This window comes from Rhinichthys klamathensis, unplaced genomic scaffold, assembly GCF_029890125.1.
Source record: "Rhinichthys klamathensis goyatoka isolate OS25496 unplaced genomic scaffold, OSU_Roscu_1.1 h1tg000011l_1, whole genome shotgun sequence".
NCBI lineage: Eukaryota > Metazoa > Chordata > Actinopteri > Cypriniformes > Leuciscidae > Rhinichthys > Rhinichthys klamathensis.
Genome location: NW_026606564.1, coordinates 4,826,790 through 4,847,661, shown reverse-complemented (window position 1 = coordinate 4,847,661; position 20,872 = coordinate 4,826,790). Strand labels below are relative to the sequence as shown.

Here is a 20,872-nt window from a genome sequence, read left to right as displayed (position 1 = left end):
ATTTATAGGATAACAAAAGTAGATATCCATAAATCCCTCTGTAATTTTTTCCCCATCTAATATGTGAACACAATGAAAAAAGAATTTTGAACCTGGCTTTATCCAATACTCAGATTAGCGCATATTTAATTAGATAATGCCTAATTTGCATATTTAAACATTAAATTACAGAAAACTTGTAATACATTTTTTCTCATCTTAATGTAGAAAACCGGGAAAAGTTTCATGGTGATATCTGCTAGTTAAAAAAAATTACCCTATTCACCTGTAGTGTCTCGCCTTAATAATAATACAGGCTCTGTATGTTTACAGCATTAGGCAAGATACTTTTTTATTAACATGCATCTACTGTTAGGCTCCCTAATATTTATCCAAATGAATCCGAATTGAATCAAGATCGGAATCATATCACAAGATTTGAACTGAAATCGTGAAATTTGTATCAAACAATAATAAAAACAGTAGCCAACCAGTCACTGTACCATGTAAACATTGTAACATGTTGTCACTAAACTTAACAAAATTCTGTTTAGTTACCAAATGTTTTGACAATCACAATACACTCACACCAAAAATGATCCACAGACTGAGTTTAGACAAAGCATATGTTACATCCTGCTTAAATGTGTCTGCTTGTCTGGAAAGAAATGTTCAAATTATATTTTTTTCATGAGCATACAAATTATTTTATACTATTGTACTATTGAGACGATAACAAGTTTGCAGTAAAAAAAGATGTCATTATTTCATTTTGTGAAAAATATTATTTTAATTTGAAAACACTGTGCATTAAGTTGGTTGTTGCTAGTTTGAGTTGAGAAATACACATTTCAGCATTATCACTAATCTGTGTGTGCATTTTCCAAGCAAGTTGACTGTTTATTATATCGCAATCGCAATATTGACCTCAATAGTCGCAATATGACATTTTACCCAAATCACGCAGCCCTAATAAATATATATATAGAGAGATTTGTAGGATAAAAATTCTGAATTTCAGGAATAAATTACTTTTTTAAATACATTGAAATGGAAAACAGTACATTTTAAATTGTCATATAATTTCACAATATTACTGTTTTTACTGTATTTTGATAATATAAACACAGCCTTGATGAGCATAAGAGACTACCTTCAAAAACACAAAAAAATATATTATTGATAATTTACATTTGATGAAGGCCATTGGCAGATTTTAGACAATAGTTCAGTAATAGTTATTGGCCGATGCTGAAAATCTCAAAATATCAGCCAATTTTTGCCTGATATTTTGCCTATAACTGATTTTAGCAATGAGGTATTGGCTTGATTTATATCGGTTCATATCTTTTATATTTTGTAGAAAGTTCAGTAAATATTGTCGTCTCAATAATGATTGACGCAGTTCTTTAACACTGTCTTACATTTCAGTTTTAGCTCCCAGTAAAATGTTTGGTTTGGTTTTCATAAGCAATTGCCATAATTTTGAAACCTTTATTTGATTAGTATGCTGTTTATACTGCAGACTAGACAAATATATGATAAAGAGATGCCGCTTTCCCGGGTGATTAACACTGCGGCACACATTTTTTCCTCTATTCAGCAGTGAAACAGTATATTGCAGTTTTACCGTGATTCAGCGCTGCTTGGTTGCCTGCATTTCTAAAGCTCAGGAAATGCCGTCACACTAAACATTGCAATGGGATGCCAGCATTGATGATCATGTTAGCATTTCTGTGGTAACATCACAGCCTCTTTTATTCTCGGTCTGTGTAAATAAACCTGCTAGGCATTATATTAGCGTGTGTAACTTGAGGCTGCCTCCTACAGGACTCGGAGGGAGACACACCGTTGCATGATGCCATCAGCAAGAAGAGGGATGACATGCTCTCTGTGCTCCTGGAAGCAGGTGCAGACGTCACGATTACCAACAATAACGGCTTCAACGCGCTTCACCACGCGGCTCTGCGAGGGAACCCCAGGTATGACTTCAGATGTGGCATAACTGAAATCGGGCTTCTGGTTAGTGACAATTATGCAGCTCTGAATTTATTCAATGGTTTCAGCTCATATCTGGGACCTGTACAGGTCTAATTTGAGATGTGTGAACGCAAAAGAAATCATTTCATCTTTTCCGCAGCCCATTTACCATTGTAATTTCACAAGTGGGGATGCCCACTCACATACAAACTACAGTAGGCACTTTGATTGCTATTGTCCTAGTAGCTGTAGAGGATTCTGTGCAGAATGTGTTGGATTTAAGACACTACTGTCATCATCTTCCTCTTTAACACACACTTTTCTTGCTATCAGCCTGAATGTCCAGATCAAGGAGTCAAAATAGGCCTTGTGGTTGTTTTAACTCTTTTCATGCATGTCGTTTCCTGGATCGATGGCAAACTTTTCCCACTCTTTTTTTTTGTTCTTACTTTTTTCATGGAATGGGAGAGTAATTCCTTCTGGGTGGAATTTGAAACTTGTTGAACTTCTTTGAGCTGTAAATTTAGCTTTTTTAAATATAACTACTGATTTGAGAACAAAAAAAAAATGCACGTTAGAGGCTTTACAAAAACATTTGTTTTAAAGGGATAGTTCACTTTGAAATACATTTTTGATATGTTTTAGCTTACCTCAAGGGCATCCAAGATGTAGGTGTCTTCGTTTCCACAGTAGTTTCAATTTTGATATTCAAACCGCACAGACTTGGACGTGGCTGTGGTTACAAGAGGTAAAAACGATATAAATACTGTTCGTTTTCTCACACAAACCGCTCGTTTCGTGTCTTAGGCCATCAATGTGTACTTACATTTACGAGTCATTAAATCATGTTTAATTTGGACTTCTCTGTGCATGCTCTTTGAGGTGGTGACCATAGACCTGCATTATATGACTGACAGACAAGAACGGTTTGACCTTAAAATATCAAAATTGAAACTACTGCGGAAACAAAGACACCTACATCTTGGATGCCCTTGAAGTAAGCTAAAACGTACCAAAAATTAATTTCAAAGTGAACTATCCCTTTAAGATGGTTATTTATATCTTATGCTTTAGTGTGCCAAACATTTCGATTTTTAAACATTCCTTCTGCAAATATTCTAATTAGGGCTGTCACAATTCCTCGATTAAAAAGAAAAAATCCTCCATTGTAATTTAACCTTATCAATTAACCGGCAAAATACCGGAAGTGGCACAAATCACGATGAACAACAGTTCGCATATTTAAAAAAAAAAAGTTTAAACCCTCCCTCTGAGTTTGCATGTTTTGATGTTCATGGTTAAGAAATTACAGTGGCTGGCTGTAGCATTTCTATTGTGAAGAAGTGCCAAATATTAAGTGGATGTTTGAATTAAATGTTGTTTGGCCAATATTAAACAAGGATTTGATCATGCTGTAAAGTGTAACAACAACAAACCGCTTGCGCCCTCTGCTAGCATTGGTTATAATATGTAATGTACATAAGTTGATTGTTTATATAATGTATATTACATTATGTATTTTAACAGTGTTGTTCAATAAAACCATGATTACATGCTTTTGATACTTTATCTGAACCATTTATTATTGCCTCAGGGTTATTATACCTATGTATTTAAGTCATTTTAATGGTTATCGTTCACTTAGGTCTATTTTTTTAATTACCACATAAAAAATGATCCGATTAATCGTCAAAATAATCGACTGGTTACTCGATTGCCAAAATAATCATCGGTGACAGCCCTAATTGTAATAATCCAGTGATATTTTTGTATGAACGTCCTACAACATTAGATTATTCTACCGTTTGCAAGCTTCTTGGAGAATTTGCCACAGTTCTTTTATGGATTTAGACAACTCAATTGCTTCTGTCTCTTCATGTGACTCTGTGAGATCAGATCTCTTGTCTGGGCCAAACTTTCTGTTCGTAGGAATCCAAGTTGAAATAAAAATCTGGATTATTACAATATTTGCAAATGGATTGTTTGTAAACCTAAAAGTAAGATTTCCTATTGATACACTAAAGAAAATGATATAAATAACCATTTAAAAAATATGATTGTGAAGCATCTAATCTAGTAATAAGACTTTATATATACAAAGTATCACAGATGCTCAGTGTATATAGTATTATAGTAATAATACAGAGCCCTTTATTAATAAAGGATTGATTTGGTGCACCTTTGTGCAGTGCAAAATTGTTGTACAGTTCAAGTTACAAATCCCTCAGTGAAATGATCAATCTTGACTTCAATCTCCCAATGGCAACACGGGGATCCTTTTTTATTGACCGTGCGGATGAAGAACTGCCCCGGGTCGGTATTTATGGCTCGCTTGTACAGTAGAGCCTTGCTTAGGAGCAGAACCTGTCCCTTCACCATCCGAAAGTCCTAGAGATATATAGCTCTCCTCCAGCTCACCATTTATTTGTATTTCTTGCATGAGCTCGCGCCGCTGCGGTCTTCTTCTCAGCACTCTTTCTTGTGCCGAAGCTACTTCTAGTCCAACCCTGGAGAATAGACCTACGCATGCATTTACTAGGTCTGAAGACTTTTACTTGCACTCTGCTTTAAAACATTACATTTTCTTAATTTAATCCACATGCATTTCTTAGGGCTTGTCTAATTGGAGACATTTGTACATGTAGCAATAATAATAATACTCATAATTTTAACAAATTCAAAAGACAATTCTTACATGAGACGCTATTTTTTTTTATCCTGCAATGCAGTATTGTCCACTCTTTCATAATATTCCGGTTAATATTTTAAGTAACCCGGTGAATATTTAAAACCAGTAGGTAGCAGCCTGTGTCCTCTTGCACCATTTTAACCAGCTGTTGAATTTAATCACAGAACTCTTTTTCATCCTTGCATGTTCTCCTAAAGTCTTTAACACACTGATGTACATCCATCGCTGCTTTCTCAATTGTTTTAGCCTCGGTGGGCTTCAATGATGGCTGGGTGAAAAGTAAAGTACAGTCATAATCTTAAAAAAAAAAAAGGAATTTTAAACATCCAGACTAGTGCTGTCAAACGATTAAAATATTTAATCGCGATTAATCGCATTAATGTCATAGTTAACTCGTGATTAATCGCACATTTTTATCTATTCTAAATGTCTATTTTTGTCCCATTATTTTTTTCTAATTTTAATGCTCTTATCAACATGAAAAAGTGGATCGGCTTGCTTTGTGCAAATGTTTTTTATTGAAAACAACATTGACAATATTGTGTTCAATTTCACACTAAAACATTTTCACTTGGAGCAAATAATCTCTCACACAATGTAACACTGGCCCTCAATAAAAGGTGAAAGAAATACTGACGAGGTCCTGATATTGACGAGGGAGCGGAGAATTTGCATCAGCTGTGTGTGTGTGTGTGTGTGTGTTTGTGTGTGTGTGCTTGGCCATCAAGTGGTGTTTCAGACTGGACGTGCTGCGATGATGAAAGCTCAGTTCACAACGACAAAACACACAGATCACTTTGGTCTTGTCAATGGAACCATTTGGCAACTTTTTAAAAGTAAACTTTCCATTCAGAATCTTATTGGCATCCATTTCGGCGTCTCGCGCTCGTCACCCACTCAAAACGTAACTTTAACCTACTATTTGGCCGGCTCGCAACAAGTGTGTTTCCGGTCTAGCTAGATCCGGTGCTTTCAGAAAGGACGCGGAATGCGCGGCGCTACGCCAGTTTTCAAAACTTTTTGGATGCCAAAACGTTTCTATTGGCCGCGCTGGTAATCGTCACAACGGCAAAAGTTGAACTATTTTGAATTTTGACCGTGGTGTGCGCTGCTGCTCTTGTGCTTTGGTCGACGAAGCAACGAAACGTCCTTGTGCGGCGCAAGCCATTGAAATGAATGGGTTTCATAGCGCCGCGCATGCCGCGTCCGGTTGCAAAAGCATGTGAAAAAAAACAAAGTTTGCATGGCTAAAAAGACTGTTAATCGCGCAATAAAAAAATTTATCGCGTTAAAATGGGTTTGCGTTAACGCCGTTAATAACGCGTTTAACTGACAGCCCTAATACAGACGAATTAGACAAACTTGTTGGACTGTCACACACCGTCTTGGTATGTGCACTTGATTCTTTAAATTCGCACTACTTCGACAGTTACCATAACTCTGTGAAACATTAAACCACTGGTTGGTTATGGCTTTTTCTATGTAGTATTTTTTTTATTTCAATTCTTATTGAATATTCATCGAATAATCCCCATATCTATACATTGTGAGTTTGCACCCTAGGGTTGTCGTAAGTGCTCATAAATTAGTTTGTATTTTCCTCCTCCTCGTGTGTTTATGACAGTCCCAGGATGAGAGCAGGACTGGCTCGTCTCAGTGGCTCTCTGGATGGCTGCTGGAAGGCAGTTGTGCTCCAGCACTGTAAACAGTACAGTTAATAGCCCATGACTCATAACACTGTCCGCAAACAGCCCATCCAGAGGCAGCCACTGCATAAGCCCCTATTACTACTGTACAAACGGGCCAACCTGGTTGTTCACCGCCACGTGGAGTCCCACCCTCAAATGCTGCCTCTATTACAGCTGCTTAGTTCGAGGCTTAGCCAATAGTCCCATCTAATGCTGCCAGTGGAGCCCGGTGTGATAGGAACAGGATTTGGCACTAATAAAAATGATTGGTCAATGAGGTGTTTTATATGTCTGTAGAGAATATGTAGAATATGAAAGCCAATGATCAGCACAGATTATTATAGGCTGTTTGCGCCTCTGCTGTAGATCCATATTGTCAGGTGCATTACCGTTTACTTTTTTGTAAAAATGAAGTAATGGTAACATTTTGAGCCAATCATTGAATTTATTTATAGAGACCTGGGTCAGAGTTGGTCTTTTTCGTCTTGTGGTAGTTAACAAAAAAAAATTTATTTTTATTTTTCTGACTGCAATATTTACTTAAAAGTCAAATTTATTTTTCCTAATAGTTATTATACATGCAGTTTTTGGGTCAATGGCAGGGATTTTTTTATTATTCAAAAATAAATTAAAAATGCCATACGTACATAGAATGACTTGAATTTAATTGTACTGATTACTGACTGATCTTGATATTGTGAAAAAGTTACTCGTATGATTTTGGTCATATTGCCCTCCCCTAATAGTGGTAAATAATCATGATTACAATATTGACCAAAATAACAGATTTTTAACCATAATTAAGCAGCCCTGCCCTGTGGTTTTCCACCACAATAAAAGCTCTGTGCTTTAATGTTTCAAAGCAAAGAAATTAAGACGGACATAAATATTAGTATTGTAATTTCACTGTTGTTCTCAAAAATAAAATTAATAATTATTATTATTATTATTAGGTTTGTGTTTTCCTTCCATTTTTGTCCTTTTCTGACCACATGCCTGAGAATAAAATTCTTGAGAAAGTAGTTTAAGGCATAATCTTGTATTATTATTATTTTAGGGACAAAAACTGCTTTACTTGCTTAAATTTGAAAAAATGACACCGCAAGGTCATTTATAAACCGTCATGGTGCGACTTATATCGGTAGACACGATTAACCGGTATAAATTTTGGACTATCGTCTCTATCGCGGTTATGCTCATGTGACAGTGCTGTGCTTGCATGGTCACGAAAGCTTATTGTTTGCATGCGTTTTTAAGCATTGCGGATTAAAAACAGGTGAATATTAAACCGTTGACGCTCAATTAGCAGCGAAAAAGAACTCATTTCAGTATATGCACGCTCTCTGAGAGACTGTTTCTCAGCGCTGTCCGAGAGACGCGTGACATGAAACCACTGCTCATAGACCACGTGAGAACTGATCCGAGTGATTTTGCCACCTAATTGGGCTTGAGCGGTGAAATACACATACCTATGTTTCAAAGTGACCATGTATTTGCAAGTAAACAGAGTCATTTATGTCTTAAGTGAACGTAAATGCATGAGTACTCCGTGCAGTCGGTCTTAAAGTGACAGGATCCAAATTTACCTGCTGTCATTTATTAATGCTAATCAAACAACATCAAAAGAGAGAAAATCTCTCACTGCTCTTGAAGGAATCACTTTAATAAGAAAAAATGTATATTTAATTTAAACTGTAAAGTCTATACATTGTTTTTTTTATACATTTGATTATACATTTTATGCATTATTTCTAGTGCTTGAAGGTTTTCAAGTAGGTCTATTTCATTTGTGTCTTTGTTCTATTCGCCTTTTTCACCTTTGTTGCCTCTGGCTTTTGGCTTGCTTAGTTGGGGACATTAAATTTAATATTCAACAATAGTATTGATCTGCCTGCATTGACACCATTATATGAGAACTGAACTGAGCTGGACGATGACATCACGGTTTTCTCCAGAGCGGCTATATATATATATTAATGAACTAAATTAATAACTTTTTACAGCAAAAATGAAACATCACTGAACTTACTTAAGCTTGACTGTGACGCTATTTTCTTCTGGAAACAATCTTTGTTGCATTATTTTCCTGTTATCTCTGTAAAGCTGCTTTGAAACAATCTGTATTGTAAAAAGCGCTATATACTATAAATAAGTGTGACTTGACTTGACTATTGTAGTTGGTTTCTTAGCTCTTTCTTTATCACGGTTTACTTGTTAAAAGTAAGCTGATGATATTGAAAATGGTGAAAAGAATTATATTTCAATGCTATCAAAGCAAAAATAACTATTGTGATATAATAAATAAAAAATGTTGTCGTGAAATAAAATTACTCCTATTGTGATATAAGATTTTGGTCATATTGCCCATCCCTAGTGCAACTCATTTATAGATGTGAATTAATCATTCATATACTTTTTGAAAAATATACTGTATATCTAAAAACATTTTTGAAAGTGTTTTTTAGGTACACCACATTTTTAGCATCTTTAAATTGAACTTTTATTAAAAATGGTAGAATCGTTTTTTAAAAACGGGAAACCAACATGAACTGAATTCACCTTTTCTTTATTGTGCCCACTTATTTATTTTTTTGTCATTGACCCTTTTATGAGCTCATTTCATTTGTCTCACTCGGGATTAAGGATTAATATAAGAATAAAAGTGTGATTTTAAAAATCCTGCAAGAAATAGTGACCAGTTACAGCACTTAAAACATACATCATTACATATAAATATGAACCTAAAATCTTGAAGAAGAAAAAAAATGTTTTATCTCTTAACTACCTCTGTATGGATATGGATGGAGGTGCAGAGCAGGTTCAGCATGACATGGTGGCAGATCAGCGTAATTATGGGTGAAATTATGATGCAGCGTTGCCATCCATGTGACTGAGGGAAGGATGCTGCTCTGATGCAGAGGAGAGGGAGGTTCACACCGCATGCCTGCGCTGCGTCAGTGTGCCAGGGGGCCATAATTGGTGGACTCTCTCTGTATATGATTTGTGTGTACAACCCCCCACACTTAGAATCATCTGGTTTTCATCCCCACTCCCGTCTGCAGGCAGAGAAGGGTTACCGAGAAGCACTCAGGGCGACCGTTCCCGCATGTGTCGCAGTGAGCATGTGCTGCAACTGCTCTCCTCCCCACTCCCTTGACTTTCTTTTCTTATGTGGATTTCAGTCCTCTGCTTAGCCCAACTTTACACCCCCATTGCGTCACAGTACCTTCTTTTCATATCTTGTCTTTGCCTGCTCTCTAATGGTGAATGACGCATTCATATTTGAACCCACTCTTTAAAAACACAAACTTGTAAAACCAATGCTTGTATAATTTTATTTATTAAAAAAAAAAAAAAACCTTGAAAGAAATGTTCAGCTTGTAGAAAAGGCAGTCACAATACATAGTATTAACGTTTATTAAAAGAAACTTTTTCACTGAAATTGAACTATATCGTCTCGGTTTCCTGCGGAAGCAAAAAAAGGCAGGATAGAAACAATTCATGTTGTCATCAAAGCATAGCTACAGCTGGTTGAAGGGGACCAAATCCATTGAAGAGGTGATTTGGTTCCATTTTACCAGCTTTAGCAAAGCATTGTGGTTTGCTGTTAATGAGACTGATAAGAATCAGCTTATGTGACCCTGTTTTATAACCTTTAGCAGTTAAACTTTGTGAAACATGACAAGCAATGTCGCGTGGGCTCATTTCAGACTGTTTCTCTATACTTATCCAATAATACATTTCACTGCACTCCAGAGGTTTTCTTTATCGTTATTAAAAAGAGAGAGAATTGTGCTCAGTGAAAAAGATAATAATCCATCATGGTGCACTCAAATCGAGTGTCCACGAGTCTTGTAGCAATAACAGCTGCTGATGGATTAAGCCTGCCGAGGGCAGAGTGTCGCTTGGGCGATTCAGATGTCAGCATGTGCTGCTTTTTGTAGTTGTCACTTTCTAAAATTTAAAAAGATTCAGTCATACTCGGCTACATTACCGGGCTAATTTGCGGTGGGAGCGCCTCTGAGACTGCTCGTGTGGTAATGCTGAAATGACTAACACAGATATTTGTACCACATGTCAGTCACAATCCGAGGCAGAAGCAACTCCACCAGACAATTCGGTGACGCACAGTGAGCTCAAGCCAAAGCGTTGTTTTATAACACACAGTTTAGCTCCTTAGCAGGTGGCCATCTGAGAGTGTAAGCAAGGGGTCATTGCTGCTCAATATGGCGCTCATTAAACCGGGGGCAGTAAAGTGCTATTTTACTCCACAGATCCCCCTCCCTGCATTACACAGACACTTGCTTGCGGCACTCTGGACAAAGTTCGGCCCCTAAATACACTGGCCATAAGAGGGCAAAAGCCAGAGATAGCAGCTGAACATTTGATAATGTCAGCATCTGCTGTGGGTGTCACTCAGGCTGGGGTTGAGGGCGAGAAAGAGGGAACACAGCCATACGACTGACAGGAGCGAACCATACAGCAAGCGGTGCACAAAAATGGAAAGAGCACAGCCCTACAGAGGACAGACGGGAGTGTCTGACATTCAGAAAAATGGGCCACAAGCTCTCCCAGGCTCCAGTCATGACCAAAAACCCTTACTGTATCTTTGCACACAATGCGTCAATTACATTTTTCCTGGCCTGTAACGTGATTGAGTGGGAGGTTTAAAACGGAAGTGTTTATCGGACAAGAAACTGCAGGTGCGCTCTGACCTTAGTCATCACCACGAATCAAATATTACCTCAACAGATAGATGACCTGGTGCACTGCCAAATGCTTGGAGTAGGTTTGAAGCATTCGAACCCTTAAGCTCAACTGTCCTTGATTAGCTTATCCCCTCACACAACTGTTTTCATCACCTGTTGATCAGCTTTAAAGTTCAGCATTGTGTAATGCATTTGTTCTACTCGGACATTCATTCTACTGTTCGCAGTGGTTGCTATTGTAACCTGCTGCACACCAATAGACCAACAAATGAAAGAGAACATGCTTGGATGTCCTCTTCTGAAGGCCTCCGTCCACATTTTGTAAAGGACAATTGGAATCAGCTGACAGGCAGACCCCCTCTGATCCTGCATTGTCACTTTCCATGCTCTAATCTGACTACTCTGTGGTCCAGCAAAGCATTTGGCAAGCCTAGCAAACATGAACAATAGGGGCAGGAACGGGTGGCAGGGTGAAACAGACCACCGTACTATCCCGCAATGTGAGAGAAGCTTCCTTTTAATAGCCGAGCGCTGCTCACCTTTATGGAACTGTTACCTCAGCAGCTTCCTTGTAGCAAGATTACATTTTCAAGATTCAAAAAAGTGAAGTTGTCGCAAACTTACCCTCTCTAGACAAGTTTGAAACTATTTTGGTATAAATGGTTCTGGCGTATGCCGATCCTGCAGTACTGGATCTTGGTTGTAGCTGGCCACAATTCAAAGCCTAAAATGCCGCAAACTCCAATAATGAAAGGAGCTCCTGTTCCTATGGCGATGTCTCAGGCCGTCATTGGATCTTTAAGGTTGCAGTGATTAAACTCATTCCGTCACCAAGAAAGTGGGCCCTACAATCCATTATTTTAATGTTTGTCTACCTGCAGCATGCCAGAATGAACTATCTAGCATGTCAATTGCTGAATTAGGGAGGGGTTGGTGTGGATTGCTGGTGAAGTCACTAAAAGAGCAGCGACTTCTCTCAGAATCCACTGCTGTTGTAAGTTTCTGCACCCCAGTTACAAAATTCATCACACTGTCTCCATGTACCAAAATTCAGTGATGCAAAGTTTATAAACTGAGGATCAGTGCCTGACCAAGAATACATACTTCTTTACATTCCATAGCTGTTATATGTTCATATGGGCACATAAAGAAGTATGTACACCAAGTAGGCAGCCCCCGACACAGCTGAGTTTCCTTACCTTGTCTGATTTGATGTTTGGTTAGCGCAGCCCTTATTAAAACCAAAAGCATAGTTAATCACCGTCGGTAGATTTAACCATTCTGCAGAATGTAGTGGATTAGCATTATACATAACGTCACTCTCACAGTTTCTTTAGGTCATGCTTTCTTTTGCCCCATCCCAACACTGTGTTACCAGTATGCATTACACATATTGGGGTTCTCACAGTATTGTATCTTCTGTTGACCTTGGCTGCCCTCTGAGAGTGTGGGGTATCCGTAGGGAAGTTGGAAAAGAACAGTGCCATAGGTTTCTTTTGGGAAAAAAGTTTAGTCTTTTTCTGTAATTGGTAAAACGGTGTTGTTGAAAAATGAGGTAACTTGTCCTCTTCCATCCTTGTAGCCTGGATTTTTCTTTTGTTGTCCATGAAAGTTCAAAGGACATTTTTAAAAAGTTGCATTTCTAATGTAACAGTGTCCTCAACACAGTATGTATCTCCTTTCTGCCTGTTTCCGTCTGGTTGTCCGTTCTTTAACCACATTCTCAGTTGTATGTCAGACTGGTTGCTGAGGTCCAAAAATGAGGTTGATCCAAGTGGAACAGGAAGCTATTGTGAGCAGGATTTGGGCTTTAGCCACACAGACCAGGCCAGAGGTCACATGCAAGAGCTAATGCCCACTCAGCAATAGTGATTTGGAACTAGTGTGCTGATTCTTTTTTCCCTTTTCTTCTCTTTTTAACCTCTTCTTTTCTTTCCTGCAACCCCCCGACCACCCTCCATACCTTTTTCCCCCTGAGTTGACCTGGGTCTGTTTGTTCTAGAAGCTTCTCCAGAGATCTAATGCTATGTGCTAGAGATCAATAACTGTTTGCATGGCAGCATGAAATGTTCAGTAGCTCTCTAATGAATCTTTGCTCCAGCTCCACACATTCCACAAGTCAACACCGCCCTGTCTCATCCCCCTCCTCTCAGGAGCCTATCCAATACCAGGCCAAAAGGAGAGGCGCATGGGTGGAAATATAACAGAACACTTAGACAGGCTATTCTGAGCAGGGGTGGAAATCCTGGGTGAGTTTGGTGCTTGACGGGGTTAGATATGATGGCGAGGTATGGCTGGACTCTTGTGGCGCCACAGTGTTAGTAAAGATTTAGGGATGAGTGTGTTGAGAGGGGGAGATGGCACTGCAGCACTACAGCCCTGCCCCTGCCTAATGATTGGAAAGCATGCAGAGAGAAATTGGGTTACTACCCTTGGTGTTGTGGGTTCACTCACTGACACACATATCAGCAGCCCTCCCCGAAGAATTAATATGCCAGCACATCTGTTTTTTTCATCAATCCGATTCACTCCCCACCTGGCCTGAAACTCGCGTCTCACCGTGACACCAATGTCCCTTCATGGCTGGCGTACACCTGTCCCCCTGTAGTTACAGAAGTCTTGAATCACCAAACGTTGTTCCAGTAATTTGAGCTGACCAGTTGAAAAATGAGTGTTGGCGAAGTGTGTAACCATCCCGACAGTCGTATTCCATACGAAAGTGCCTCAGAGTGAAAAGATCCAAGATAAATGCTGCATGTTTCACGAGCAGTAAGTTTCGGTTACTGAGTTCGTCTTTTCGATGTCTTCCGTGCTGCAGCCACGAGGAGGTAATGAACCAGAGAGTGCTGTGCTGCAGCAGCCTGACCAGCACTAGAAAAGCAAGAGACACGGAGAGAGTGAGGTAGGGCACGAGAGCAAACGAGTGAGCAAGTGACAGTATTCTAGCAAGCAAAGCAAGCAAATCCATGCAGAGGACAGCAACTTTCCCCCCGTTCCACCTACACCTGTCTGTCGGGCTGTTTCACACATCCCTGCCGTTTTGCTTGTGAAGGGGGGGTAGCACTTACGTTTCCTGCTATGTGTGGTGTTCCCAGAGAAGTAGTTTTTCCTCTTGCTGCTGCAGAGCTGTAAATTCCACTCCCTCTCACCGACCACGGCTGACCGGCCACGCGCTTAACCCCCAGTGCATCCGAAACGGAGAAGAAAAAGCAGAGACGCCAGTGCGGACCAGCCGGCATGGGGGGCGAACTCCCGTCCGGAGGGAGGAAGGCACATGGAGCATATATTACCTGTCAGCTCAGTTTCCTCTTCTCTCTGCTCCTCCCTCTTTCTTCTCTTCTGTGTGTGAAGAGCCATAATGACCTCCAGAGTTCTCCAGCTGCTGCAGCCATCGCATGCCTGACTCGCTGATTCAGCTTCTCTGACAGGGGGTTGGGGAGGGAGGGGGGGAAGGGGGGGTGTACTGAATGTGTGTTGTGGAGAAGAAACAAGAGTGGTAAAGCGGGAGGGGTGGAGCCGGGTGAAGAAAGCATACTCACGGCTTACATTTAGGCAGGGATAGACATCATGCTGACACGAGGAGCTGTCGTTGCTGCTCTAAAAACGGACAGAAAAAAAACTGCAGCACTTTCACCCCCTCCTCCCTCCCATCTCTAGCATGTGCATTCTCAGTGAATTCTGTGAAGATGTGCATGACTGCTGGAGCTCTCTCTAGCGCTTTAGTGTTTTGGCTAGTTTATTCCTGCTCTACATTTTGAAACGGCAGTTTTATACACAAGCCACTGCCTTCTATATTTCCTTTTTTTCATTTCATAAGCAAATTTATAAAGTGGAAAAGTAGCTGTTCTAATTTGGAAACAAATGTACGTCAACAATCCACCAAGTATGCAGATCGTCGCCTCTCTGAAGCTTGCAGATAGCTTTTTTTATTCTAAACCATTTTTACCCTTTTCTTAGTAAACCTTATCTAAGGTGACTAGAGGTGATTATGTTGCTTTCAGAAGCTCTCCATGATGTTCTTGAAAGTGAACGAAGAGCCACTAGTCACAAAAGGAGCCAGCTTTTGCACCTCGAAATCATTAGCACTTTTTACCATGGGAAGAGTTTGAAAACCAGCTCCTCTTTAGTGTCTTGTTCATCTCCCTGTGACCATATTTAGTCAACCAGTGCAAAAAATAACCCCCCTCCTCGCACTGAGGCAGCTGTCCCCCTACAAGCTCTGGGAAGTATCCCGTCCAGCGTTCCACCTATCGATTGTGCATTCAGTAAGGCAAGTAGCTAGCCTGCGTTAGCGCAGCACGGCTTTGCTGGCCTGCTATTCGCTGTGTTATTTTTAGTAGCACCAAATAAAGTGGTCTCTCATGGTTCCACTTATGTTTCCCTCACTCCTTTCCCCTCCCCTGCTTTTCTAACACCCAGCCTCTCCTCCCCTTACTCTCTCCATCTAAACACTTCGTACTCTCGGTTCTCTTTTAAATAGTGCCGGAACATGCTGCATATGGTAGATCTTGCCTCTCCTCGACACTATACTTAGTAACATACGCAGTTCGGTGTGAGATAAGATATGTTATGTTTATGAAAAGTCTATAGAGTACTAGTGTAATTTGGATCAAACCTGTTACAGCGTTTTAAAAGGACACTAGCTTATCTGCAGCTTTCCAACTTGTATTGAGCATAAGATTTAACTTGGTTCTGGGACATGCCAGGATTTCCCATTATTTAGTGTGATGTCTCTGTTAAATAATTTAAATCGTTAGCTGTAAATTGTCCTGAGGCTTCTCCTCTCCCACCTTCCATAGCTTACAGCAGTGTTGGGCAAGTCTTTGAGGATAAGAGTTTTTAACATTTCAGTAAATCACTAAAAACGTATCTCTGGATAAAAAGTAAAAAAATAATAATAGTCAATCCTCAAGATTGTATAATGCTTGCAGAACATTTTCTTAATCAAGTCTTTTTTTAAATTATGAAATACTATTCAATTAATTCACAGTCTGACGTATTGGCATTCAAATGCTGTCTGTATTTATGGGTGTTATGGAAATTGACTATTTGCCAGGTGTAATGCACTCTGAGTAATACATCAGCTTGAGGCCGAACCCTCAGCCAAACAGCACAATTGAAAAAGACAAAATTTATAGTTCATGGGACTGCTTGCAGCTAGGGAACTACAAATTCAAGAAAATTTAAAAACATCACCCAAAAGCTGGGACCTCAAAAAAATTAATCTTCAAAGAAAGTCACCCCATTGAAATGTCAAAAAAAAAAAAAAAAATAGAATAGGGGAGTTTTAGCTTAAAGAGCCCCTATTATGCTATTTTAAAGTTTCCTGATGTTGTTTTGGAGTCTCCTACAACAGGTTTACATGCATCAAAGTAGAGCCCTGCGCGGGCTCCATTTACCATTTACCATCCCGCCCGCGCCCGCCGAATTTCTGACCATTGCCGCCCGCTCCCGCAACGTATGTGTTACACTCCCGCCCGCTCCCGCAATATGTATGTCCACTCCTGCCCGCACCCGCAAAACTCTGAGAATTTATTCCCGCACAATAATAGAGATGCATTGATTTTGTGTCTTCTCCCGTCCCGCAGGAAAAAACATGTGTTTGTATTGCTATTATTAAAGAGATTCATAGGGTTGTTTGTTTCGTTTCCCTGGACTGCATGTATTCTGACGCACTGATCAGGAAGATGAATGGTAGTCTGGCTAGGCTATCGGGGACATCTAAAACGCTTAGGCTACCGCGATTTAAAAAAAAAAATTTTTATAGCCGCAGCAAAGTTCAAGCCGCCCGCTCCCGCGAGATTTGCGTTGACTCAATCCCAATGCAGCCCTCTACTTCAATTTCCTCATAATATACCTTTGCACATCACCACATTTTCAATGATTCTCAAACGACTCGTCAGATGAATCAATCTCTCTAAATCCCTCCTTTCCGCAAGCTACTCTGCTGTGATTGGCCAGACAGCTCAGTGATTGGCCAGACACCGTAAACTAAACATAGTAACTAGTTATTCAATCAGAACCTCCATCGCAAGGACAACTCGAGCAGGATGTTTCTCAGTGATACACTACTCAGTTTGAGGTACATTTATGAGATGTTGCAACTGTAATTCCCCACCATCAGCATTAACAAGTGCATGTCCATCAACAAACCGATTATTTTACTTGCACTAATTTATTTACCGAGTATTTTTCTGATATGTTGCGGTGAACACGTGGAAACCGTATCAATTACAGTGCATGTATGCAATGTATACATTAGCTGAGCTCTAGCGTGAATGACTGATGTAACATAAACATTGGTAAAAACAAATCGTGCTCCATGCTTAATCTCTCCTCAAAGTAGTGAGAACGATAGACGATCTGCATTAATACACAGTTAATAGTGGCCCACAACTGATTAGCAGAAGTATTTCAGTAAGACATAATGATAATAATAATAATAATAATGTGAGTTAACCAGTTAGCAGGAGACCTACTCAATATAAAACTCAAAACAAAGTATTTTGAACACCATCTTTCAAGTGCAAGCGGTTTGCGAATCCTCCATCGAACTCCGAGATTTGAGAAGCAGTCGTCAGTAAAATAAAGGGAACACAGCAAAAGTTTAGGGTTTTACTCCTGTGATATCGAATTTTATCCACTGATTGTTTTTTATCCATTTTTATATTGTTTTGACAATGGTGTCGTCTGTAGGAGAAACGTTTTAAGCATATCGTTGTCGTGTAAGCACACCCTAAGTTTCAATAGTGAGAAGTTGATAAGCTTTGCAGTGACAAACATAAGGATGAATACCTAGGCCTAATGCCTCCATCAGTGAGGTGATCTATTGGTCTAGTCAGCCGTTTTTCAAGTCAATAGTCTCTTGAGTTAAATTCCACTTACTCTGGGATAGAGGAAGCATACTATGCATATACTGTATCAATGTGTACCATCTAGTTTCCTCCTTTCAGTCATAAATTGTGAAAATATAGTTGAATAGGTTATCGATCAGAGAAAGCAGGGCCACTAATTGATGACTTCTTGTATTCTACTTCTCATCTGCAGTTTAAGACAAATTGTTCTACATTGAACAGTGGCGGAAATACTGCTGTGCCTGTGTCCATTGTAGAGATACTGGTTCAACCTTCTGGATTACAGTTCAAGTGGTTGTGAAAATGTAGATTGATTAATTGATTGAGTGAATCTCATAAAATGTATTGCTCATATTTTCACCTAGTTAAGTCTATTTGTTTAGGAAAGGTGGCCTAAATAAGTTGCTGAACTAAAGTCAGTCATTTTAAATGCTAGAGGTAAATAGACTTCACCACATCATGAGGTACAGTATAAAATTTTTTTATTCATTTTGTGTATTCAAAAATTACATTTATAATTGAGAAAATTGAGCCTTTTTTGTTAAACCCATTCAAATCGAATGTATAGAGCCATACTGGAATTGTTGATGTGTGCTTACATTTGCTATAGTTCACTGCAAATGCGGCACAGTTAAGATTTCCAGCCACGATCTGAGAACTTTGACTCAGCTTCACTCTGACGGTCAGTGTTTTGACCGAATGCACCACCCATGGGTAATTCTCTGTAGTTTTGAAAGCTGTCCCAGAAGTGCTGAGATCGGGGACCTCTGTAACAAGAGATCTCATCAATCACACTATTACCTGACAGGCTGAATGGTGATAAGTATTGAGTTAAGCAGGGCTTTTAATTACTATGGGCCTTGGAGTCTGCACAAAAAGACAAATTACTTTTCTAATGTTATTTGTCTGATTCATTTTGGCACAGCTCTTAAGTCTAAATGCGACTGATTACCAACAACGGATCTGTTTGATTTCTTATTTGGCATTGTACATCAACTAAAAGGTAGGTGGATGAGTCAAAACATTTGGTTTTAATCGTTCAGGATCAAAGACACCTTCACTTCGCTGTATCATCTTGTGCTTCTGCCTAAACACGCCTTCCGTATTCAGTGTACTTAAAACACTATCCTCCAGCCTCTCCCTCGGTCCTCAGTCCTTTAAGCATTCCATCATGGAGTGGGTAAAGCTGCTGAGCAGCAGACGGCATAAAAGTGATTTATGGAGGGCCGACCTGAGTGCTGTCGGGGGGAAGCCTGTGGCAGCCGGTCTCTCAGCTCCTCACCATTGTTCCACTCAGCCCCACTGCGGCTGTACCACTGCTCGACTCTGATCTCACAGCTCAGCGCCAAACCCCCCTCCACAATTACTGTAAGACCCAACAGTAGAGAAACAGCACAGTATGAGCAACATTGGGTCTGAGAATATTGCAAACAGAGTTACCAGTCCGATACCAGTTATTTTAATCTGAAATGTACATTTTTTTTAGGTGAATCAATTGAGCAAGTACAAAAGAAAATCTATTTGTTGGAGCTAATAGCCTCATTAGCAATGCTTCGGACGAACAGATGCTTATTTTCGCTTCTTTCTTTCGTTTTTTGCGTGGTTACGTCACATCCGTAAACACAGATAGTCTAGATATGAAGAGTTTGGTTCCAAAACGCGATAAACGCCATTTCTAAAAAAAATAGTTACTACAAAAATCAGTATTGTATCTGGTTGGTATTGAAAAGTCAATGTTTAATTTCAAGTAAAATGCGATATCCCTTCTCTGCAGAATGCGATATATATCCGCTCTCAACCAATCACAACGCACCATTCCACGCAATGTAAACAGTAACGGCAGCGCCTTAAATACACCCGGCTTCCTAGTTTTTCTTATCTATTTTGTACTTTTCGATCAACAAACAAACAAAAAAAATGAATAATTTTGACGGCATTGATGAACCTGTGGTTGTTTCTGCGGTGGGTAAGAAACGTAAGGCATCGAAATCGAATCATTTACGTGAGGAGATTAAGAAGATGAGGCACTCGGGAGGAGGAAAAATGTTTTCAATCTTCTTTACAGTTCTTAATAAAAATATTATACTAATAAACTTACGTTGTTGTGTATTTTCAACAGTTTCAATATAAAAAAAAACTTTTATATTGATTCAATGGATTAATTGCATTTTGATTTTTTTTAAAAAAAATTGATTTATTGCATTTTGGGGGAAAAAATAATCCTAAATAAAATTTTAAAAAAGTTTTTATAATAAATCTTTGAAAATCAAAACCTGGATTTTTTTTTTTTTTTTATTTTTTTTTTTTATTATGACCTACAAATGCTATGTGAAAGTTTGAAACAGAAAATAGTGGTTTTCATTTTTCCACTTTCTTGGTAAAGAAAACACACTTTTACTCAAATTAATCTAAATGGATTTATTGCGTTTTGGAACCAAACTCTTCATATTATAGCGGAAAACAGCAGAAACTACCTACAGTCAAACCAAAAATTATTCAGACATGAGATATCATTTTTTTATATATATATTTACTAGTGAGTGCAGGACACTAGTTCATTTAAGTGAGGATAGCAAAATAAAGTAAACCGTGATATATTATACCCAAAAATTCTTCATAAAGTGGACTACCAGTAAAATTTATAAAAATTTGGAACCAAAAATTATTCCGACACTTTGACCTGACCATGTTTTGCTTAAGTGTTTTTTTTCTTCTTTAATTGCTAATGCGACCTTTTTACAGCACAGACTGAACAAAATGAAGCAATTGGTATTATCTAATTGTGTAGTTAAATTTAACAGCTGACAGCTATTCAACCTAATTCAGTTGACAGTGTAACAGAAGACTGCATCATTTGTGTTCTTTCATCTTAATAAATCAAGAGTGGTGGCTGGCTAGCTAGCTAGCTGTCCCATATTAATACCTTAAAATGTCTGGGTGGGTTTCCAAATTTCTAAATCTTATATTTCACAT

The 20,872-nt window shown here is 39.1% G+C and overlaps 1 protein-coding gene across 7 annotated transcripts in view; it reads left to right on the top strand.

Moving 5' to 3' along the window:
- Positions 1-20,872, top strand: part of mib1 (MIB E3 ubiquitin protein ligase 1) — an 87,789-nt gene that overhangs the window by 32,284 nt on the left and 34,633 nt on the right. For all 7 annotated transcript variants that reach the window (XM_056264617.1, XM_056264606.1, XM_056264584.1 and 4 more), the window contains exon 12: positions 1,810-1,961. In XM_056264617.1, the coding sequence (XP_056120592.1) occupies positions 1,810-1,961 (152 nt within the window). The remainder of the gene's footprint in view (positions 1-1,809; positions 1,962-20,872) is intronic.